Source organism: Bombina bombina, chromosome 7, assembly GCF_027579735.1.
Source record: "Bombina bombina isolate aBomBom1 chromosome 7, aBomBom1.pri, whole genome shotgun sequence".
Classification (NCBI taxonomy): Eukaryota; Metazoa; Chordata; class Amphibia; order Anura; family Bombinatoridae; genus Bombina; species Bombina bombina.
This window is the reverse complement of record NC_069505.1, coordinates 215167121-215193150: the sequence shown is the minus strand read 5'-3', so window position 1 is coordinate 215193150 and position 26030 is coordinate 215167121. Positions and strand designations below refer to the sequence as shown.

Sequence of the window (26030 nt, the reverse complement as noted above, 5' to 3'; positions counted from 1 at the left end):
ATGTGTGCAGGCACCAATCAGCAGCTAGCTCCCACTAATGTAGGATATGTGCGTATTCTTTTTCAACAAGGGATACCAAGATAATGAAGCATATTTGAAAAGAGAAGTGAATTTAAAAGTGTCTTAAAATGAAATGCTCTATCTGAATCATGCAAATTTGAATTTTGACTTTCCTATCCCTTTAACAAGTTCTTAGGAAGACAGCACCCTAGCATATAAGTAGAACCATTGCTGAGTAAAACGATTAACTATAAATAATATTAGAAAAAAAACAAAAGAAAATCATTTCTGAATAAAGATGAGGTGCTCTCACAGGAAATTAGTGACACTGCATGAATCATAATTGGGAGATGATAAATAAAAGCTGTTTTGTCAGGCAATTGATTTATAAAGCTTACCAAGATATTTTAAAAGAATAAATAGACAGAAAGGGCTGTAACCCTTTGCACAGCAGTGTGAATCAGCCTTTGTGCATTCAAGGGACAGTGTACAGTTAATTCTCTCCCATTTAATGTGTCCCACTGTACAGATTTTATCTGCTGGATTGTATTAAATTGCTGCTTTTCTTGTTGAAATTTCAATCTATATTTAAAATGGCAATGTTCCGTAATTGGTACAGAACAGCTATGTAAACAGGAGGCATCAGAAGAAAATAACCTCCTAGTGTGTGTATGAAGGGGGGGGGGGGGGGGAGCCCAGCCTAGCCTTTTTCAAATGGTGTTCCTGCATGAGCTTTTAATACCATGAGCTCTTTTCTGCTGCTTGTCCCTTCAGTAATTTATTGTATATTCACATTTAAATAATACAAAATACTATTTCATTTTAATAACTGCACCTATTGCATACTCTCATAATATTGTCATAAACTGATACTCACATAGTTAAACTTGGCACAGTTCCAAAACATAAGCCGAACGTCAAATACCAACTCTTCAGGTGAAGAGTAATGTGGTACGTTCCGTTTCTGAAGTTTTCGTTGAATAATTGATAGGTCCATTGGCCGTTTAATGATCTGGTAATAATGACGCGCCTTTAAACAAACAAGAAGATATTCTGTCAAAACCTGCTCACTTCATGATATAAACCACTCATCTGTGATCCTAAAATCTTCAAAAGAGTTTTTTGTACATTTAAAGGGACATTATACTCCACAGTGGAATGCTCATAACACATTAACAATAGAAAATAAATAATTTTACAGTTGTTATTATTATTTATTTTATCTGCTTTTAATTAGTTCTTCCAAATTATACTTTTTCCACTCCCTAAGAGAGACTGGAGAGCGTCCTTAAAGGACCATAACGTATGGTAGAACAACAATGCATTTACAATGAATTTCAAATTATTTGTAAAGTTTTTTTTGTCTTTTGTTTTTTTTGGAGAAATTACAGATTTTTTTTGTTTACACATTTAAGAACTATATGGCAGCAGTGATTGCATCTATAGTATACAAGTATCTGTAGAGGGAGTACAGTAACTTCTCCCACTGTACGGTGAAACCCTGTGGTATACTAAGTGAGTGAATATGACAGCTGTATAGCTAGAATTACTGTTTAATAAAGAAGATCAGCAGACAGAGTATACAGTGAAGTGAAGGAAGAACTGTGGTTGTTCTCTGCTGCTTCAGCTAAATCTCCCTCTACAAGTTACTTTTATAGCTTTACTACACACACTGCCGACGTATGGTGCTCAAGACACATGCATGCTCTTGATACTATTTCAGTATCCTCTCATGGAAACATAAACCTTCTAGCATTTCCTGAAACCTGTCTTAGGGAGTTCCAGGGGCAGAATTGCTGGAAACTTGGGGCAGTGTTGGTGTTGAATAGGGAGGGAGCTGTGCAGGGAGTAGACAGATCAGGGGTATTGCTTCGCAGTCCTTGGCAAACAGGACTTTTTTAAAAAGGTCATGGAGAGCTGTGGGATGGACAGCAATGGTACTCCCATGATAAATATACAGAATGCAGTATAGTTGGGAGCACTGTGAAAATGAGCTAAGTTTCAAGGCAGATAGGTCAATTTTAATACAGAAGCATATTGTAACTGTTTTTAATGTATGTTTTGGAATTATTAAAGGGACACTACTGGTCCCAAGTGGAAACTGCTGCCGATCCAATCAGCAGTGCTAGTCACATGAGATGTGTAACTAGCACTGCTGATTGGATCATCAGTGGTTTCTGCTCGGGACCAGCACTGCTCCACCTAATATGGCTCTTTAATTCACAAAACCTTATAAAGTGCGATAACAAAATAACAGCGATACATTTTTAAAAAATATTTATTTTGCAATCAAGGGCTTAATTGCTGATATACAGTATAACATGAATGTAATGTCCCTTTAATTTGTCAAAAAAAGTCTTTTTGAATCAAAGATCTTTCTACTTACTAAAGGACTCACAGGCTCTTGAAACGGAAGACTGAGACTGTTGCAACACAAGGAAAGGACCAGTTTTTCACATTTCTGAAAAAAAAAATTGTAAATGAAAAGTATTTAACAAATTCTATAGAACTACTGAAATTCTGAGCTCAGAAAAATGTGATGCACATGACTTTTTCATTGATACTCAGTAACTAAACCAGCTGATAAATATCAAGGCAGGAGATGTCATAGAGTACAATAAACTCAGGCACCTACTGGGGGCAGAGATAATGGTGTTTTATTTAAGACCTCCACAAAGTATTTTCTTACATCAATATTTTTCTGCTGTACAGAAACCATTTACTAGGGCAGTTTGCACAATAAAGTACATGTAGTGTGTGTGTGTGAAATGGTCACAACAAGCAGATACCCACGTTCGGTTAATAATATTTTCTATGAGAATCACACTAAAATTTCAGCAAAATAAAAAGCTTTTGAAAGGCAGCATTTATCCATACTGAGCTGTACTGGAGTTTTACCAAATTGGCTCAGTTATTGTCTATAGTTATTGCACTGAACCTGAGTTACTTACTAATTAATTAACACTATGGGTTCCATTTATCAAGCTGCAATTGCAGAGTTAAAGGGATATGTTGAAGAGATACCTAGGTAGCATCTGGAACACTACATTACAGGATATAGTGCTGCCATCTAGTGCTCTTGTAAATGGATAACATTCTTGCAAATCTGCTGCCATATAGTGCTCCAGAAATTGACCGGCACCAAAGCATACATCCCTGCTTTTCAACAAAAGATACCAAGAGAATGAAGAAAAAAACAGAATTTATGCTTACCTGATAAATTACTTTCTCCAACGGTGTGTCCGGTCCACGGCGTCATCCTTACTTGTGGGATATTCTCTTCCCCAACAGGAAATGGCAAAGAGTCCCAGCAAAGCTGGTCACATGATCCCTCCTAGGCTCCGCCCACCCCAGTCATTCGACCGACGGACAGGAGGAAATATATATAGGAGAAACCATATGATACCGTGGTGACTGTAGTTAGAGAAAATAATTAATCAGATCTGATTAAAAAACCAGGGCGGGCCGTGGACCGGACACACCGTTGGAGAAAGTAATTTATCAGGTAAGCATAAATTCTGTTTTCTCCAACATTGGTGTGTCCGGTCCATGGCGTCATCCTTACTTGTGGGAACCAATACCAAAGCTTTAGGACACGGATGAAGGGAGGGAGCAAATCAGGTCACCTAAACGGAAGGAACCACAGCTTGCAAAACCTTTCTCCCAAAAATAGCCTCCGAAGAAGCAAAAGTATCAAATTTGTAAAATTTGGCAAAAGTGTGCAGTGAAGACCAAGTCGCTGCCTTACATATCTGGTCAACAGAAGCCTCGTTCTTGAAGGCCCATGTGGAAGCCACAGCCCTAGTGGAGTGAGCTGTGATTCTTTCAGGAGGCTGCCGTCCGGCAGTCTCATAAGCCAATCGGATGATGCTTTTAAGCCAAAAGGAAAGAGAGGTAGAAGTCGCTTTTTGACCTCTCCTTTTACCAGAATAAACAACAAACAAGGAAGATGTTTGTCTGAAATCTTTAGTAGCCTCTAAATAGAACTTTAGAGCACGGACAACGTCCAAATTGTGTAACAATCGTTCCTTCTTTGAAACTGGATTCGGACACAAAGAAGGTACAACTATCTCCTGGTTAATATTTTTGTTAGAAACAACTTTAGGAAGAAAACCAGGCTTAGTACGCAAAACCACCTTATCTGCATGGAACACCAGATAAGGAGGAGAACACTGCAGAGCAGATAACTCTGAAACTCTTCTAGCAGAAGAAATTGCAACCAAAAACAAAACTTTCCAAGATAGTAACTTAATATCTATGGAATGTAAGGGTTCAAACGGAACCCCTTGAAGAACTGAAAGAACTAGATTTAGACTCCAGGGAGGAGTCAAAGGTCTGTAAACAGGCTTGATCCTAACCAGAGCCTGAACAAATGCTTGAACATCTGGCACAGCTGCCAGTCTTTTGTGTAGTAAGACAGATAAAGCAGAGATCTGTCCCTTTAGAGAACTTGCAGATAATCCTTTCTCCAAACCTTCTTGAAGAAAGGAGAGAATCTTAGGAATTTTTATCTTATTCCATGGGAATCCTTTGGATTCACACAACCAGATATATTTTTTCCATATTTTATGGTAAATTTTTCTAGTTACAGGTTTTCTGGCCTGAACCAGAGTATCTATCACCGAATCTGAAAACCCACGCTTTGATAGAATCAAGCGTTCAATCTCCAAGCCGTCAGTTGGAGGGAGACCAGATTTGGGTGTTTGAATGGACCTTGAACAAGAAGGTCCTGTCTCAAAGGTAGCTTCCATGGTGGAGCCGATGACATATTCACCAGGTCTGCATACCAAGTCCTGCGTGGCCACGCAGGAGCTATCAAGATCACTGAGGCCCTCTCCTGATTGATCCTGGCTACCAGCCTGGGAATGAGAGGAAACGGTGGGAATACGTAAGCTAGGTTGAAAGTCCAAGGTGCTACTAGTGCATCTACTAGAGTCGCCTTGGGATCCCTGGATCTGGACCCGTAGCAAGGAACCTTGAAGTTCTGACGAGACGCCATCAGATCCATGTCTGGAATGCCCCATAATTGAGTTATTTGGGCAAAGATTTCCGGGTGGAGTTCCCACTCCCCCAGATGAAATGTCTGACGACTCAGAAAATCCGCTTCCCAATTTTCCACTCCTGGGATGTGGATCGCAGACAAGTGGCAGGAGTGATCCTCCGCCCATTGAATTATTTTGGTCACTTCTTTCATCGCCAGGGAACTCTTTGTTCCCCCTTGATGATTGATATAAGCAACAGTCGTCATGTTGTCTGATTGGAACCTTATGAATTTGGCCTTTGCTAGTTGAGGCCAAGCTCTGAGAGCATTGAATATCGCTCTCAGTTCCAGAATGTTTATCGGGAGAAGAGACTCTTCCCGAGACCATAGACCCTGAGCTTTCAGGGATTCCCAGACCGCTCCCCAGCCCACTAGACTGGCGTCGGTCGTGACAATGACCCACTCTGGCCTGCGGAAGCTCTTTTTTCACTTTAAAAAACACCAAAAAACTCTTAACCATCTCCGTGGAGATGTTGCCTGTGCAACGGCAAAGAGAATGACTGGGGTGGGCGGAGCCTAGGAGGGATCATGTGACCAGCTTTGCTGGGACTCTTTGCCATTTCCTGTTGGGGAAGAGAATATCCCACAAGTAAGGATGACGCCGTGGACCGGACACACCAATGTTGGAGAAATTGATAATGGAAGTAAATTAGGAAGTTGTTTAAAATATCATGTTCTATCTGTATCATGAAAGAGAAAGTTTGGGACTCATATCCTTTAAGAAGTAGTGGTCATCAGACAGCTGTTTGCTAGCCTATACGCCAGCTATGAACTGGCGGTTTACAATCACCCTGGACTAGTCTGACTGGGTAATTGACAGCCCCCACTCGCATTTGATTTGCCATGCGCACGAGCAGGGGACGGAGTTGTGCAATGTTAAATGTGGGCTGTGTATGCTGTCTGTTTGACGCGATGCTGGCTGCACAGGTTTCCGGGAGCAAACCTTGTCCGCCCAGCCTTTGATAAATGGGGCCCTACGTTCACATTTAAATGTGTTGTATATAGAGGAGTGAGTTTTCGTTTTCAGCTCACATAGGGTTGTCAGCTGCATGCCACAGAAATACTGGAAAACCTGTACATGGGTGGGAATGGGTTATAGGTGGGGTCAGAGAATGCCCCTCCCCTAAGATTTACCTTATGTCCCACCCTGGCCCCCCATTCATATTTTTTACAACTGCGCAATGATTTTATCCCCTTGGCTGCCAGTAACACAGACACATCATTGATTTGACTCCCAGTAGCACACACAGAGCAGAACTTATTTTATCCTACTAGCTACAAGTAACACAAACAGAGCAGTGTTTAAATGGACACTAAACCCATTTTTTTCTTTCTTTCTTTCATGATTTAGATAGAGCAGGCAATTTTAAGCAACTTTCTAATTTACTCCTATTATCATTTTTTCTTCGTTCTCTTGCCATCTTTATTTTAAAAGCAGGAATGTAAAGCTTAGTAGCCAGCCCATTTTAGGTTCAGCACCCTGGATAGTGCTTGCTTATTGGTGGATTGTTAAATGAAAGCTGTTTAAATTAAAGGTGAAACTAACGTGGAATGCAATTGATACTTAGGTATCTGTTGCTCTATGGCTATTAGGGACGACCATAGAATAAGATTGGTTTATTCAGAACTGGATTATCCATGTTTCAAAAAACAAAGCACTCACCGGCCACTCTATTAGGTACACCTTGCTAGTAACGGGATGGACCCACTTTTGCCTTCAGAACTGCCTTAATTCTTTGTGGCATAGATTTAACAAGGTGTTGGAAACATTCCTCAGAGATTTTGGTCCATATTGACATGATAGCATCACGCAGTTGCTGCAGATTTGTCGGCTGCACATCATAATGCAAATCTCCTGTTCCACTACTTTCCAAAGGTGCTCAGCAACAATACTACAGTACTAAGGGGCCCAAAGTGTGCTAATAAAATTATCCCCCACACCATTACACCAACACCAGCCTGAACCGTTGATACAAGGCAGGATGGATCCATGCTTTAACGTTGTTTACGCCAAATTCTGACCCTACCTGTCAGGGTTTTTTCCCTGCTTTGTTTGCCATGTGCTGCTGGAAGCCATTTTACTCACCTATCTTGCTGAGTCTGGTGCAGAGAGTGTGATGCTGCTCATTTCCTGCACGCCCTCCTATGGTCAGACTGGTGTACATCATCTGTGTGAGACAGGTTGCAGTCTCAGAATTGTGTTGTCATCACTTATTATTTAAAGGGCCTCTGTTCAGTATTTACCCTTGCATTGTCTCAGACCTGTTTGTGAGTTCCAGTTCCTGTGTATTACCTGGCTGTCTGACGTCCCTCCTGGTTCCTGATCCCTGGCTTGTTCCTGACTCTGCTGTTCTCCTTGTTCCTGATTTCTGGCTCGTCTGACTACTCGCTTTGGTTCTTGACTCGGCTCGTCTGACTATTCGATTTAGCTCCTGACTCGGCTCGTCTGACTACAAGCTCTGGCTTTGACTCCTGACTTATTTGACTTGTGGACTTTTTATTATTTTTTGTTATTAATAAAGGTGTGATTATTTTTGCACTTCTCGTCTCAGTCTGGTTCTTGGCACCCTGACACTACCATCTAAATGTTGCAGCTGAAATTGAGACTCATCAGACCAATTTTGGTGAGCATGTGCAAATTTTAGCCTTAGTTTCCTGTTCTTAGCTGACAGGAGTGGCACCTGGGGTGGTGTTCTGCTGCTGTAGCCCATCTGCTTCAAGGTTCGACCTGTTGTGCGTTCAGAGATGGTATTCTTCATACCTTGGTTGTAACAAGTGGTTATTTGAGTTACTGTTGCCTTTCTATCATCTCGAACCAGTCTGCCCATTTTCTTCTGACATCAACAAGGCATTATTGTCCCCATAACTGCCACTCACTGGATATTTTCTCTTTTTCGAACCATTCTCAGTAGTGAAAATCCCAGTAGATCAGCAGTTTTTTAAATACTGAGACCAGCCCACCTGGCACCAACAACCGTGCCACGTTCAAATTCACTTAAATCCCCTCTCTTCCCCATTCTGATGCTTGATTTGAACTTCAGCAAATCATCTTTACCACATCTAGATGCCTAAATGCATTGAGTTGCTGTGATGTGATTGGCTGATTAGCAATGTGTGTTATCTAGCAATTGAACAGGTGTACCTAATAAAGTGGCGTATCATGTCCGCCGCACATCAATAAATGTTGACTGCATTTATCATTGCACCAGCAGTTCTTGTGAACTGCTGGTGCAATGCCGCCCCCTGCAGATTTGTGGCTAATTGGCCACTAGCAGGGGGTGTCAATCAACCCGATAATATTCGATCGGGTTGATTTCTGTCCTCGGCCTCAGAGCAGGCGGACAAGTTATGGAGCAGCAATGTTTAGAAACAAGGGGCATCAAGCTCCATACGTAGCTTGATAAATATGCACCTAAGTATGAATGTAATTATATAGCTATAACATATTTATCCTTGCTGACACTTTGTCAAAGCAGTATTATATGACCTACTACACAGAGACGATCAATCTTTTTTAGTTTTATTCTTTCTTACAATTACTTGTTAAATATGTATACATATGTATTTATGTGCTTACATTTGTATATATGTCTGTAAATACATGTATAAATACGTTAATACATATAAACACATAAACACATACACACATACGTATACAGTTGTGCTCATAAGTTTACATACCCTGGCAGAATTTATGATTTCTTGGCCATTTTTCAGAGAATATGAATGATAACACAAAAACTTTTCTTTCACTCATGGTTAGTGTTTGGCTGAAGCCATTTATTATCAATCAACTGTGTTTACTCTTTTTAAATCACAATCGCCTAGATTTAGAGTTCTGCGGCCAAAGGGGTGCGTTAGCTACGCTGGCTTTTTTCTGGCCGCACCTTTTAAATACCGCTGGTATTTAGAGTTCACAGAATGGCTGCGTTAGGCTCCAAAAAAGGAGCGTATAGCATATTTACCGCAACTTCAACTCTCGATACCAGCGGTGCTTACGGACGCGGCCAGCTTCAAAAACGTGCTCGTGCACGATTCCCCCATAGAAAACAATGGGGCTGTTTGAGCTGAAAAAAAAACCTAACACCTGCAAAAAAGCCGCGTTCAGCTCCTAACGCAGCCCCATTGTTTGCTATGGGGAAACACTTCCTACGTCTGCACCTAACACTCTAACATGTACCCCGAGTCTAAACACGCCTAACCTTACACTTATTAACCCCTATTCTGCCGCCCCCGCTATCGCATATTTTTTTTTAACCCCTAATCTGCCGCTCCGTAAACCGCCGCTACTTACATTATCCCTATGTACCCCTAATCTGCTGCCCCTAACACCGCCGACCCCTATATTATATTTAATAACCCCTAATCTGCCCCCCACAACGTCGCCTCCACCTGCCTACACTTATTAACCCCTAATCAGAATCAAGTTCAATCCGATTGGCCGATCCGATCAGCCAATCAGATTGAACTCGCATTCTATTGGCTGATCGGAACAGCCAATAGAATGCGAACTCAATCTGATTGGCTGATCGGATCAGCCAATCGGATTGAACTTGATTCTGATTGGCTGATTCCATCAGCCAATCAGAATTTTCCTACCTTAATTCCGATTGGCTGATAGAATCCTATCAGCCAATCGGAATTCGAGGGACGCCATCTTGGATGACGTCCCTTAAAGGAACCGTCATTCTTCAGTTGGACGTCGTCGGAAGAAGATTGATCCGCGCTGGAGGTCTTCACGATGGAGCCGTTCCTCATCGGATGAAGATAGAAGATGCCGCTTGGATCAAGATGGTTGCCAGTCTGGATCGCCTCTTCTTCCCGGATAGGATGAAGACTTTGGAGCCTCTTCTGGACCTCTTCAGCCGCAGGATTATGGATCGCCAGCCCCCGCTTGGGTTGGATGAAGATTTTGGAGCCAGGACCGATCGGTGATACCCGGTGAGGTGAAGATAAAGTAGGAAGATCTTCAGGGGCTTAATGTTAGGTTTATTTAAGGGGGGTTTGGGTTAGATTAGGGGTATGTGGGTGGTAGGTTGTAATGTTGGGGGGGGTATTGTATGTGTTTTTTTACAGGCAAAAGAGCTGAATTTCTTGGGGCATGCCCCGCAAAGGGCACTGTTCAGGGCTGGTAAGGTAAAAGAGCTTTGAACTTTTTAATTTAGAATAGGGTAGGGCATTTTTTTATTTTGGGGGGCTTTGTTATTTTATTAGGGGGCTTAGAGTAGGTGTAATTAGTTTAAAATTGTTGTAATATTTTTCTAATGTTTGTAAATATTTTTTTATTTTTTGTAACTTAGTTCTTTTTTATTTTTTGTACTTTAGTTAGTTTATTTAATTGTAGTTATTTGTAGGTATTGTATTTAATTCATTTATTGATAGTGTAGTGTTAGGTTTAATTGTAGGTAATTGTAGGTATTGTATTTAATTCATTTATTGATAGTGTAGTGTTAGGTTTAATTGTAACTTAGGTTAGGATTTATTTTACAGGTAAATTTGTAATTATTTTAACTATTTTAGCTATTAAATAGTTCTTAACTATTTAATAGCTATTGTACCTAGTTAAAATAAATACAAAGTTACCTGTAAAATAAATATAAATCCTAAAATAGCTAAAATATAATTATAATTTATATTGTAGCTATATTAGGGTTTATTTTAGGTAAGGTAAGTATTTAGCTTTAAATAGGAATAATTTATTTAATAAGAGTTAATTTATTTCGTTAGATTTAAATTATATTTAACTTAGGGGGGTGTTAGTGTTAGGGTTAGACTTAGCTTTAGGGGTTAATACATTTATTACAGTAGCGGCGAGATTAGGTCGGCAGATTAGGGGTTAATAATTGAAGTTAGGTGTCGGCGATGTTAGGGAGGGCAGATTAGGGGTTAATACTATTTATTATAGGGTTATTGAGGCGGGAGTGAGGCGGATTAGGGGTTAATAACTTTATTATAGTAGCGGTGCGGTCCGCTCGGCAGATTAGGGGTTAATAAGTGTAGGCAGGTGGAGGCGACGTTGAGGGGGGTAGATTAGGGGTTAATAAATATAATATAGGGGTCGGCGGTGTTAGGGGCAGCAGATTAGGGGTACATAGCCATAATGTAGGTGGCGGTGGTGTACGGAGCGGCAGATTAGGGTTTAATAATAATATGCAGGGGTCAGCGATAGCGGGGGCGGCAGATTAGGGGTTAATAAATATAATATAGGGGTCGGCGGTGTTAGGGGCAGCAGATTAGGGGTACATAGGGATAACGTAGTTGGCGGCAGTGTACAGAGCGGAAGATTAGGGGTTAAAAAATTTAAATATAGTGGCGGCAATGTGGGGGGACCTCGGTTTAGGGGTACATAGGTAGTTTATGGGTGTTAGTGTACTTTAGAGCACAGTAGTTAAGAGCTTTATAAACCGGCGTTAGACCAGAAAGCTCTTAACTACTGACTTTTTTCTGCGGCTGGAGTTTTGTCGTTAGATTTCTAACGCTCACTTCAGCCACGACTCAAATACCGGCGTTAGAAAGATCCCATTGAAAAGATAGGATACGCAAATGACGTAAGGGGATCTGCGGTATGGAAAAGTCGCGGCTGGAAAGTGAGCGTTAGACCCTTTCCTGACTGACTCCAAATACCGGCGGTAGCCTAAAACCAGCGTTAGGAGCCTCTAACGCTGGTTTTGACGGCTACCGCCCAACTCTAAATCTAGGCCAATGACAACAGAAACTACCCAAATGACCCTGATCAAAAGTTTACATACCCTGGTGATTTTGGCCTGATAACACGCACACAAGTTGACACAAAGGGGTTTGAATGGCTGTTAAAGGTAACCATCCTCACCTGTGATCTGTTTGCTTGTAATTAGTGTGTGTGTATAAAAGAGTTTCTGGACTCCTGACAGACCCTTGCATCTCTCATACAGTGCTGCACTGACATTTCTGGATTCTGAGTCATGGGGAAAGAAAAAGAATTGTCAAAGGATCTGCGGGAAAAGGTAGTTGAACTGTATAAAACAGGAAAGGGATATAAAAAGATATCCAAGGAATTGATAACGCAAATCAGCAGTGTTCAAACTCTTATAAAGAAGGGGAAAATGAGGTGTTCTGTTGAAACCAAACCACGGTTAGGTAGACCAACTAAAATTTCAGCCACAACTGCAATGAAAATTGTTCGAGATGCAAAGACAACCCCACAAATAACTTCAGGTGAAATACAGGACATGTGGTGTGGCTGTTTCAAGATGCACAATAAGGAGGCACTTGAAGAAAGATGGGCTGCATGGTTGAGTCGCCAGAAGAAAGCCATTACTATATCCCGCTTACAATACGCCAAACAGCACAGAGACAAGCCTCAAACCTTCTGGCACAATGTCATTTGGAGTGATGAGACCAAAATTTAGCTTTTTGGCCACAACCATAAACGCTACATTTGGAGAGGAGTCAACAAGTCCTATGATGAAAGGTACACCATTCCTACTGTGAAACACGGAGGTGGATCGCTGATGTTTTGGGGATGTGTGAGCTACAAAGGCACATGAAATTTGGTCAGAATTGATGGCAAGATGAATGCAGTATGTTATCAAACAGAACGCCTCATTTTCCACTTCTTGATTAGAGTTTGAACACTGCTGATTTGCATTCTCAATTCCTTTGATATTTTTTTATATCCCTTTCCTGTTTTATAAAGTTCAACTACCTTTTTCCCCACAGATCCTTTGGCAATTCTTTTTCTTTCCCCATGACTCAAAATCCAGAAACGTCAGTGCAGCCCTGGATGAAAGATGCAAGGGTCTGTCAGTAGTCCAGAAACTCAATGACATTTTATACACACACACTAATTACAAGCAAACAGATCAAAGGTGAGGATGGTTACCTGTAATAGCCATTCAAAACCATTTGTGTTAACTTGTGTGCATGTTATCAGGCCAAAATCACCAGGGTATGTAAACTTTTGATTGGGTCATTTGGGTAGTTTCTGTTGTCATTATGACTTAAAAAGAGTAAACACAGTTAATTGATAATAAATGGCTTCAGCCAAACACTAACCATGAGTGAAAGAAAAGTTTTTGTGTTATCATTCATATTCTCTGAAAAATGGCCAAGAAATCATAAATTCTGTCAGGGTATGTAAACTTATGAGCACAACTGTATATGTTTAGACATGTATATGTATGTATCTCTATGTTAAAGACCTTTGCCACTGCCTGCGCTAAAGGTCCTTCCCCTTTGGCGCAGACCCTGGGATCTGACACACTAAGCCTCCTATTAGCGAGCCCCACAGCACTGTGAAGAAGCGCACTAGAGCTAAGTATTTTTAACCCTTAAGGTAAATTTAAACGAAACAAATGAATACTGATGAATTTTGTATTTCTTTGTTTTGTTTAAAATTTGTGGCATATTCATTCAGATATTCATTTCATAAAAATGACATGAATACCCCTGTTTCGTTAACAAATTTGCAACAAAAAGAATGCACATGGATACTGGAAACAAAATATACTTTATCATCCATGTCTCCTGCACTTAATTGTTTGTTTCAAATAGCGATGTCTGAAACTGAATGGGAGGTGTTATTGTGGAAGCACTAAATCTTAGTGACTGTCTGATATAGTTGTGTTTTGGTTGGTAGAAATCACACCCTAGAGCTGATTGGCTGATGTACAAAGCAGCAGTTGAACAATGGAATACCATGAGATTTATAGTGTCTATATATGCATTATGGTGCATGTGACATAATTTTAATAACTAAAAGCAGAAGAAAGCTCCTACAAATGGTGACACTCTGGGGTCTAAATGTCAGTTCTTTAAGCCTACTATAGGTTCTTAGTTATGTTTAACAGACACGACTGAGCCTATAGCAGGCTTGAAATGCTGCCCTTGTTTGACCTTTGGACCCCAATATAGCAAGATATAAAAAGGTCCTGTTTTAAACAATTGAGGATGGAACAAATTCTTTGCATTTTTCAAAGCATGCTGGACATCTTTCACTTTAAAGGGACACTGAACCCAATTTTTTTTCTTTTGTGATTCAGACAGAGCATGCAATTTTAAACAACTTTTTAATTTACTCCTATTATCAATTTTTCTTCGTTCTCTTGCTATCTTTATTTAAAAAAGAAGGCATCTGATCTTTTTTTTGTTCAGAACTCTGGAAAGCACTTTTTATTGGTGGATGAATTTATCCACCAATTAGCAAGAACAACCCAGGTTGTTCACCAAAAATGGGCCTGCATCTAAACTTACATTCTTGCATTTCAAATAAAGATACCAAGAGAATTAAGAAAATTTGATAATAGGAGTAAATTAAAAAGTTGCTTAAAATTTCATGCTCTATCTGAATTACGAAAGAAAAAATGTGGGTTCAGTGTCCCTTTAATGTCTTGTATCACTATCGCATATAACATCAGTTTTACATAAATTAAATGATAACTAAGCTGATTGAGCTTCATTTTATTAACATATTTGTCTTTAAGCAGTTAATTCACCTCTGAACAAGTAAACACATTACATAACGCAGTACATGTTAAAATCTATCTGTGCATTTTTCAGCATACAGATCTTTAGAAGACCCAAGATGCCCAGATGCATGCCACCTTCAGCCAATCAGGGAGGCTGGAACCAATCATGCACATCAAGCACTAAAGTAGAATTTTGGCTGTTGATGTTCAAATAACCCTGGTCATTAAGGGGTTACATATTGTTCTTATTGATATTATGTTTGGTACCAGATTCCTTGGTTACCGTATAAAGAGATTCCTTGGTTACCGTATAAAGAGATTCCTTGGTTACCGTATAAAGAGATTCCTTGGTTACAGTATAGAGAGAAAGTTAATTAGACCTATCCTTTGTGCCATGTATTTTGGTAAAAGCACAGTTGTTGTCAGGCTATTTTATTAATCACAACACAAATAAAACACAGTTTACACACAGATTACTCCTTATAGGTTATATCTACCCTTTGATCAAGATCACTGAGGTTTGGTAAAGCTACCACCTCCTCCAGCCTGCACTCACGACTATAGCGAATGTTATCACAATCATATTCCACTTCTGGCTTGGTCAGGCTCCGACACAAGGTACAAACCCATTCACCACTGTGAGGAATAAAAAATATGTTTAATTCATTAAACATTCATCAAGAATGCCCTATGTGTAATATGTGCTTTAAAGGACAATTTACTGTCCTGGGTGTGAGGTCCTTGACAAAATGCCTCTTCATGGAACACAATTCCAGAAGGTCATTTTCCATTTCTTGTCCCCATTCTGGTTACCCATGAATTTAAAGTGATGAGGATTAAATTAAACAAATGGTGCCATTTCGCTAAAAGGGACATGAAACCCAAAATGTTTCTTTTAAAATTCAGATACAGCATGCAGTTTTAAATTGCTTTCCATTTTACTTCTTGTTTGCTTAGTTCTCTTGGTATCCTTTCTTGAAGGAGCAGGTAGGTAAGCTCAGGATATTGCACATCTACAGAACTATATGTCAGCAGCTTTGCAAGAATGGTATACATTTGCAAAACCACTAGATGGCAGCACTTTTTCCTGCCATGTAATGCTCAAGATATGCGCACTATCTACCTAGATATCTCTTCAACAAAGAAAACAACGAGAACAAAAAACAATGATAATAGAAGTAAATTGGAAACTTTATTTCTTTCCTATGGCATGGAGAGTCCACAACGTCATTCCAATTACTAGTGGGATACTCAACTCCCGGCCAGCAGGAGGAGGCAAAGAGCACCCCAGCAGAGCTGTTAATTGTAATTTCCATTACCCATAATCCCCAGTCATTCTCTTTGCCTCTGTCAATGGAGGATTTGTGAAGACGGTGTATGAAGATATTTAATACTTTAATGGGTAATTTTCCCTGCAAGCAAGGATTAGCGGCTATTCTGTGTCCATGTCAATCTCTTTAGTAAGAGTAATGGTGGCTATTAGCAGTTAGAAGACGGGGAGGTTGTCTTTGCTTTATTTCTAACATTATTGCTACCCCTTCATAGAAAGCCAGGGTTGATTACTCTGTTCTTTCTTTTTCCTCAGGTCCCTGTTAGCGGTCAAGTGAGGCTATCAGACCTCAGCTGCTGTGCCTGCTCCACAGCAGAAGTTCCCTGGAGGGTAAGTCTTTTCTGTTATATTTAATCATACAGGTTTCTGAAGGAAGGCTTGGGAAGATCAAGGACCTAGTGGGACCTGCCACCCCCAGGAGGGGTTTGTATATCATTTCATATATATCCGCTAGTTTGGGATATTTGCGGCTGAGCAGTTAACTGAGACAGGGATTTTTGCCTCCCCCATTGCCGGTCTTATGTACATGATATACCCAGGCTTCATTGTGTGTTGGGAATGGGTATCATAAGGGTGTGTGATATTGTCCCTCTCTTTTTATTTCCCTGCATGTTACGTTTTTCCGGGTAATGAGGTGTTTTTATTTTACTGGGTCACAGTATTGGTATGCGTATACCCCTTCCTCTCTAACTGCGCAGGCTATAATGGCTGACGTTTTTCCTCAGCTGCGTAGGTACTATTCTACTCAGATAGTCGCGGGCCAGCTATTCTCTCATTCGCCTTCATTTATGGATCGCAATTGCGGTGGTATAACTGGCTTGCGTTTTAAGGGACAGATACCGGAAATCCGCAGCATGCCGTTTTTAGACTTGTCGAGTCAGAGGAAATAATTGGAGCCACCATTTTGGCGGATACTTGTTTCTCTTCTCTATCTTTCTCTGCTATTCTACTAGTGTTAGTAAGCTTCTAGGAGGAGGTAATGGATACTTCCAATACATTTTTGCAGATTGACGATATAGGCAGACTTCATTACATATTATAGTCTTTTGATCACCCATGAACACTTGGGCGCTCTGCAGCATATGCGTGACGCCATACAGAGAAGGGGATGATAGGCTCTATTTTTTTCGGTAGGCCTAGGGTGATTATATTTTAGGACCCGCTTCCTTTGGCGCCGCTTTTTGTGAAGTACAAAAGCTTAAGGTGTAATATGTGATTGCTTGTTGCGGCTCTCTAATATGAATTTTCAATAGCCTATTCTAAATTGCTTATGAGTGTGCCGAAGGGATTTGGATAATAGAGCCTCGGCTCAGTCCTTTTTTGTTTATGAGTAGATTTTTTCTCTCTGAGAATGTGATCTCTTTCTCCTGTTGAAAGAGACCTTTACTTGTATCTGTGTTTATGCTGCTTAGCATTTGCACCATTATGTCGGCTTACTTATTATTTATTTATTTAATATGTGTGCATATTGACTAAAAGTTATGAGTTCTGTCCTCAGTAAGAGTATATTCTATTGGGCATATTTATCGAGCTCTGTATGAAGCTTGATGCCCCTGTAAACAGAAGTAATGAAGCAGCGGTGTAAAGACCACTGCTCCATAACTTGTCCGTCTGCTCTTAGGCCGCAGACAGAAATCAACCCGATCGAATATGATTGGGTTGATTGACACCCCCTGCTTGCACGCAAATCTGCAGGGGGTGGCATTGCACCAGCAGTTCACAAGAACTGTTGGTGCAATGATAAATGCAGAGAGCGTATGCTGTCGGCATTTATCGATGTGCAGCGGACATGATCTGCTACTTCGTATCATGTCCGCTCGCACATATAAATATACCCCCTTATGTGAATATAAGCCTTATGCTTTCCTTATATAATCTCTTGTCTTCTGTGCATTTTTAGTCTGTATAGGTTTATCATAGTTCCATATCTTCCTTCAGGGAAGTTTTATTGAAGCCATGGTATTAGCATAAATCTGCTAAATAATTGTAATGTGGGTACTATTTTTCTACCTTTTACAGAGATTTTTTTGAGGGATTTCTTATCCTTTGCTGCCATCTTGTGGTAGTTCATGTAGGTTATCTAAAATTGTCCTTTTTCTGATGCCCACAGATGTGATCTGGTTTAGAGGTTTATCCTGGGGATCGTGTCAAATTATACAGATTAATCCCTGGTATTTGCCACCATTCGGGGGTAATTTACAAGTAGACACAACCTATTTTTTTCATGTTTTTCCATGTATAGATTACAATACTTTTCTTCTAACTTGTTTTACCTATATGGGTATTATGTAGTATGCCATATTTCATTTATATCTGAGTTCTATGGCTGCTTATTATTATTACTTCTATTTAAGTGATCCTTTTTGTTTAAGGATTTTTAAATATGTCATTGTCCTTTTGTATAGCATATTTTCTGAGACTTGTTTGCCCAGACATATAGACTTTCATATTGAGAAGACTATTTCTCTCCTTGTTTTTTTGTTTATTAACTTATCCTTAACAGAGATAATTTGCTATCTACATGTTCCCATTCACAGGGATCATCTCCAGTTTTCTAAGGTTTGCTTTTCTGGCAGTTACAGGATAGCACATAGCAAAAGCAACAGCACAGGAAGCTGAGGTCCCAGGTTCAATCCCAGGATGTTACAGTACTACCTCCTTAAGGACCTCTCCAAGGGCAACATGCCACGGCTCCCAGAATATTTACAAAGGTTCTGGGGGCTCTTTTGGGAGTTGCAGTGGAGCCTTTCCGAGACGTCATCTTGGTTCAGATGTCATTTTTTCAACTAGCAAAATCTCTTATTGAGATGTTGTTATATTTTCTACATTCCCACGGATGGAAAGTGCATCTGGAAGAGAGTTCCCTTGTTCCAATACAAGGGTGTGTTTCTTAGGGACTATCATAGATTCCCTGTCTATGAAGATTTTCCTGACAGATGTCAAAAAATCCAATCTTCTTTCTCTCCAGTCTGCTATTCGACCATTAGTGGCTCTATGCATGGAGGTGATGTGTCTGATGGTTGCTTCCATGGACATCATTCCTTTTGCTCGTTTCCATCTGAGACCTCTGCAACTATGCTTGCTCAGTCAATGGAATGGAAGACCATTCAGATCTCTTGTGGTGGATTTCACAGGAACATCTGTCTCAGGAAGCAAGTGCCTGTGTTTCTTCTTTTTCCATTTTCCTTCGGCTGAATGACTGGGTATTATGGGTAAGGGAAGTTACACTTAACAGCTTTGCTGGGGTGCTCTTTGCCTCCTCCTGCTGGCCAGTAGTTGAATATCCCTCTAGTAATTGGTATGATGTTGTGGACTCTCCATGCCCGGAAATAAATAAATTTATTTATATGCTCTACCTGAATCATGAAAGTAAAATGTTGTGTTTCATGTCTATTCAATCACAAACCCAGCCCTGATTGTGGATAGAAGCTTTGTACAGCTTCCCATGTCTATATTGCATGCATGAATGTGTGATTATAATTTTACTTACACTGGAAAGCTGAGAAGGGCTGGCACATGACAAGAGAGATGAAACACTTTTGGGCATTGATCACAACACAGCATCTCGCCTCCATTTAAACAAACAGCACAGAAATCTTCATTTTCAATCTGATTTCGGTCGTCAGAGTTGCCAAACTTTTTCATGACCAGTGGTAGCACATTAGCTGTACGGTCAGGATCAGACTTCTGACTGCTCAGGGTCTCTGCAGAAGGTTTAGATTGGTTTCTAGCGATACAGGAATTAGCACCTGACACGGTTTTCATGTGATGAGGTAGCTGTGGAAACGAAGGCGCTGAAATGTGAGCTATCCCTTCAGGTCCATATGGTAATGTAGGTTGCGGTGAAATATCTGTGGAGGGCATTGAAGGATTTGAGGTGTCTGGGTTTACCTAGAAAATCAAGAGATAATTATTTTCATGTTTACATGACTAGTACAAAACTAATTCTTGGTTAAAAAATGCATTAAAGGGATATGAAACTCACATTTCTTTTTCTTTAATGGTTCAGATAGAGCAGCAATTTTAGGCAACTTTCTAATTTACTCCTATTTTCAATATTTCTTTGTTCTCTTGGTGTCTTTATTTGAAAAAGCAGGAATATAAGCTTAGGAGCCGGCCCATTTTTGGTTCAGAACCCTGGGTAGCGCTTAATATGAGTAAATTAGGAAGTTCCTTTATCTTTATCATGAAAAAAATGTGGGCTTCATGTCCCTTTAAGTTATTTGATTCACAAAGATTCAGGCTGGAACTTCATATTCCTATATTGTTATAAGCAACCTGTCAGTAAGACTCATTTATCCATTCCTTAGTGAATGAAAAACTCAGAATAACATAGAAAATGGAGACTCTAGAGATTTCATTCTACTCTTTGTAAACCTGGGGAGGTAGCAGATGGCATTAAAAAACACTCAGAATTGTGTAATCATAATGATTATAGTATAAACATTTGTGTTAAATATATATTGAGTCTGAGGACATTTTAGTTAATTTCTTGTTTTTGTTAAAAAATACCACCTGAGGCTGCAAAATAAATTCTTTTGGTCGGCTGTATGCATTACAGAATGATGCATGTGCAGTTATTGACAGTGCTAGTCTATTGACTTAAATGTTGGCCTTTCAGTATTTTAATTTTCATTCTCCTTCTGTCATTTAACCATATCCTAAAACTGACAAGTATAATGTACTGGTCTGATTTACAAAAACAAGTTTGTAACACTCTTCTGGCAACGTATTTTGTAAGCTGGTTGTCATTAATTAGCAAAAAAGGGAAATCAAAACAAACAACAAAAACAGGACCGTTTGAGTTCACATTTAAAAATAAAGAATAACAACTTCAGCCTGTGTAGTCACAACAGGCCCAGGGCTGTCTTTAATATTGACTGGACCCTGGGCGTAAATTTTCTTGGGCCCCCCCCCCATGCAATTTTGCTCTCCACCCCAACATCCCAAAAAACGACTAAATCAATTATTTTTTTTAATTATTAGCCCAGAGGGATTATCCACTGCTGAGCTAATCATTTAAAAATATGAAATAAATTGCAATATGTGAAACTGGACCTAAGCAGTACTAATAAGTAAATAAATATATAAATTCCTCCACTGTGGATTCATTTAATATTCTTTTGAATGTGATTCTGGTGTGAGGTTAGCTGGTTAAAGAGATTTAGGGCAGCCAACAGGAGCAAAGCAAGGTAAAGACTGAGGAGGAAGCATGGAGGTGCAGTATAAGTTTACTGACTGGAAAAGCAGAACTACTATGGGAAGCTGTAAAATCCGAGACAGAGAGAAAACAAAAACTATAAAAATAAACCTTACATTAATGTGTGAAGTATCAGCATGACACTATACATCAGCCACAGCAGCACATGTCACTTCTTTGCTAGGAACAAGTTCCCTCTCACCTTGCACTAGACAATGCTGCATGGGGAGGGGTGTGTGTGCACTCACTTATTCTTCCCACTGACACCTTTCTACAAAGCACTGTTCCCCTAACAAACTTCAGTTAGTTGATCTTAGGGCCACAGCAGAAAGAGCAGGGCTAAGGGGACCAGCAGACTGGATGCTGTCTGTCCAAGGCTGCATGGATACAGTGTGAGATGAGTCACACAGCCTCAAGACTGAAGAGAGAAGTTTATGCAGCAGCACAGATGCTCAAATCCTCACGTGCTTGCCGCTCCAGCTTTCTGCTGCATGCACCTATAGTTAGCCCTACCCAGAAACAATCCCTACCACCAGAGCAGTTACCTGGTAACAGTGGTAACCCCAGTAGGACCTTTTATGAGGCAGTGGGAATGACTGGATGCCGAGTTAGGGCTTTGCATTCAGTGCTGCACAGTGCACATCTAAAACAGCACATGGCAATAGCTTGGCATATCACATGACACAGGCACGGTCTGGCACAGTTTTAAAATATATATATATATATATATATATAAGCAGAGTACTTTTGACTGTCACAGTATTAGGACTGAATGTGTGTGTTCCCCATGTCAAATCAGCAGTCTGGTATGAACCATAAAAAAAAAAAAAAAAAAAATATATATATATATTTATTTATTTTTTTTTAGGACTCTTGGGCCCCTCAACAGAAACTGGGCCCTTTTGCCCTGTGTTAAAGACGGTCCTGAACAGGCCCCTGAGCAGTTTGGCACCGGGCTGTCTTTAACACAGGGCAAAAGGGGCAGCTGCCCAGGGCCCAGTCTTTGTTGAGGGGCCCAAGAGTCCTAAAAAAAAATATTTTTTTTTGGTTCATACCAGACTGCTGATGTCATGTGACATGTGGGACACACACAGTCAGTCCTAATATTGTCACAGTCAAACGTTCTCTGCTTAAATTTATTTGTGAAAAACTGTGCCATACTGTGCCGGTGTCATGTGACATCAAGCTACTGCCATGTGCTGTTTTAGGTGTGCTCTGTAACTTGGCATCCAGACAATCCCACTGCATCAGAAAAGGTCCTGCTGGGGTTACCACTGTTACCAGGTAACTGCTCTGGTGGTGGGGATTGTGTCTGGGTAGGGCTGTCTATAGGTGCATGCAACAGAAAGCTGGAGTGGCAGGCACGTGAGGATTTGAGAATCTGTGCAGCTGCACACAATGCTCTCTTCAGTCTTGAGGCTGTGCGACTTGTCTCACACTGTATCCATGCAGCCTTGGGCAGACAGCATCCAGTCTGCTGGTCCCCTTAGCCCTGCTCTTTATGCTGTGGCCCTAAGATCAACTAACTGAAGTTTGTTAGGGGACCAGTGCTTTGTAGAAAGGTGTCAGTGGGAAGAATAAGTGAGTGCACACATGCCCCTCCCCCATGCAGCATTGTGTAGTGCAGGGTGAGAGGGAACTTGTTCCTAGCAAAGAAGTGACATGTGCTGCTGTGGCTGATGTATAATGTCATGCTGATACTTCACACATTATGGTAAGGTTTATTTTTATGTTTTTTTGTTTTTTTCTTTGTCTCAGAATTTACAGCTTCCCAGTAGTTCTGCTGTTCCAGTTAGTAAACTTATATTTGTCTGCACCTCCATGCTTTCTCCTCAGTCTTTACCTTGCTTTGCTCCTGTTGGCTGTCCTAAATCTCTTTAACCAGCTAACCACACACCAGAATCACATCAAAAGCATATTAAATTAATCCACAGTGGAGGAATGTATATATTTATTTACATATTAGTACTGCATAGGCCCAGTTTCACATATTGCAACTTTTTTCATTTTTTTTAAAATGATTAGACTAGCAGTGGATGATCCACTGCTGGGCTAATAATTTTAAAAAAAGTTATAAAATAAATGGATTTAGTTGTTTTTTGGGATGTTGGAGAGCGAAATTGCATGGGGGGGGGGGCCCAAGAAAATGTTTGCCCAGGGTCTAGTCAATATTAAAGACGGCCCTGAACAGTGCTGAACTGGTTCACTGACAGCAAGTCCGAGAGAGGCCGGGCTGTCCCTGCATCATGCTTGCTACGCAGGGCTAAGGCAACAGGCTTCAGCCCCCAGCTGTGATTATCTCTCGGTTTCCCACCACCTCTCTGCTTCCTTCAGCTTTATCAGACCCAGCACACGTACCGCCCAATCCTGCCCCTCCCGTTGTAGCCCCACCCACAAAACACCAGTGGGCATCCAGTAAATTAATTCCTTAAAGTGATGGTAAATCCAAGCATTTAACAAATGCTAGGATTTACCATCACTAAATATAAACTATATTTTCTGTCATCAATTACTAAAAAATGGGTGCAAACTCACCCTTTCTGTGCTGAAGTATATTGCTAAAAGTAGCGCCTCCATTACAAATGAGGTGACATTTCCCCCTCTGAACGTGCTAGGATGTCAGTTGACATGCACTCCCATAGGTTTTGAGGTGGAAACGTCACCACATTGAAGAAGAGCGCTGTGCCGTGGATGCCGGAGGCGCTACTTTTAGCAATATACTTCAGCACAGAAAGGGTGAGTTTAGCACCTGTTTTTTTCATAATTAATGAGAGAAACTATAGTTTATTTTTAGTGATGTTTAGTTTAGTTTGTTAAACCCTTGGATTTACCATCACTTTAAGACTCCACTGCAGCTAATGATATTCTATCACTTTGTATGAGCAGTTATCATCACTGGAATTGTATACATTTCTGTGTTGTATTTGTTATGACATTTGAGTCTTCAATAGAGATTAAGTTAAAATAAATAAAAAAATAACAAAAAAAAAAAAAAAATGAAGGATAAATAAAACAGTTTCAGCTTTGAGGTGAAGTGAAACTCAATAAGCTATAAACAGCGCCCCACGGCTCAGACCCCAAAAAGGTCTAGGAATGCAGCTTACTATTTAAAGTAACAGAATTTTAATGTCCACAGGCAAAGCAAGGAATTACATGGAACATTTCTATGCAACAATTTCAATTTGAGTACAAAGTCAAATTGCAAGATTAATAAACCATTTGCCACAGCAGTCCATGTACACATCTGGTAACCTCAAAAAACAAAATTGATAAGTTGAAATAAATGAACAAGTAGAGCATTAAGAACCCACCTTGATAGACATACTTTTGGACTGGGTGCCATATTTAATAAGCAAGCGCAAGGAACCTTCGTCATCTTTCTTTGAAGGCTGTACTTTAAATACTGGGAGTTCACCTGTGCCTGGGGTACAGATTTTCAGACGTTCCAAACGTACATAAGGGATTTTAGTCTCTTTTGTTTCCAATCTGAAATTATATAGAAAGAAATATACTACGTATAAAATGGCTGCATTTTCTAGATGTCTTGTACACACAAGTTATTTCACGTGTATAATTTCTGTACTGACTTTTTTTATGCAATGGTTCAAAGGGAATACAGTGTGTGTATTTGTATGTATATTTGTGTATGTGTGTGTATGTGTATGTATATTTGTGTATGTTTGTGTATTTGTATGTATATTTGTGTGTGTATTTGTATGTATATGTGTGTATGTGTGTGTGTATTTGAATGTATATTTGTATATGTGTGTGTATGTATATTTGTGTATGTGTGTGTATTTGTATGTATATTTGTGTGTGTATTTGTATGTATATTTGTGTATGTGTGTGTGTATTTGTATGTATATTTGTGTGTGTATTTGTATGTATATTTGTGTATATGTGTGTGTATTTGTATGTATATTTGTGTATGTGTGTGTATTTGTATGTATATTTGTGTATGTGTATTTGTGTGTGTGTGTATTTGTATGTATATTTGTGTATGTGTGTGTGTATTTGTATGTATATTTGTGTGTGTATGTATATTTGTGCATGTGTGTGTATTTGTATGTATATTTGTGTATGTGTGTATACATGTATTTGTGTATGTGTGTGTGTATACATGTATTTGTATATTTGTGTGTGTGTGTGTATTTTTATGTATATTTGTGTATATGTGTGTGTGTGTGTGTGTATTTGTATATTTATGTGTGTGTATTTGTATGTATATTTGTGTATGTGTGTGTATTTGTGTTTATATATTTGTGTATGTGTGTATACATGTATATTTGTGTGTGTATTTCTAGGTATATTTGTGTATGAGTGAGTATACATATATTTGTGTATGTGTGTGTATTTGTATGTATATTTGTGTGTGAGTGTATTTGTAGGTATATGTGTGTGTGTGTATTTGTAGGTATATTTGTGTATGTGTGTGTGTATACATGTATTTGTATATTTGTGTGTGTATACATATATTTGTGTATGTGTGTGTATTTGTGTGTATATATTTGTGTATGTGTGTATACATGTATATTTGTGTGTGTATTTCTAGGTTTATTTGTGTATGAGTGAGTATACATATATTTGTGTATGTGTGTGTATTTGTGTATATATATTTGTGTATATGTGTATACATGTATATTTGTGTGTGTATTTCTAGATATATTTGTGTATGTGTGTGTGTATTTGTATGCATATTTGTGTATGTGTGTATACATGTATTTATATATTTGTGTGTGAGTGTATTTGTAGGTATATTTGTGTATGTGTGCATACATGTATTTGTATATTTGTGTGTGTATTTGTATGTATATTTATGTGTGTATTTGTATGTATATTTGTGTATGTGTGTGTATACATGTATTTGTATATTTGTGCGTGTGTATATTTGTGTATGTGTGTGTGTAAATACATGTGTGTATATATATATATATATATATATATATATATATATATATATATATATGTATGTGTGTATACATGTATTTGTACATTTGTGTATGTGTGTATTTG

The 26030-nt window shown here is 39.5% G+C and overlaps 1 protein-coding gene across 1 annotated transcript in view; it reads right to left on the bottom strand.

Moving 5' to 3' along the window:
* The window catches only part of TRIM66 (tripartite motif containing 66), a 204052-nt gene that overhangs the window by 14249 nt on the left and 163773 nt on the right, over nt 1–26030 (bottom strand). Inside the window, exons 12-16 of the mRNA XM_053689342.1 lie at nt 24329–24503; nt 19308–19708; nt 14985–15123; nt 2387–2461; nt 878–1030 (exon numbers count right to left, since the gene is read on the bottom strand). Of these exons, the coding sequence (XP_053545317.1) occupies nt 878–1030; nt 2387–2461; nt 14985–15123; nt 19308–19708; nt 24329–24503 (943 nt within the window). The remainder of the gene's footprint in view (nt 1–877; nt 1031–2386; nt 2462–14984; nt 15124–19307; nt 19709–24328; nt 24504–26030) is intronic.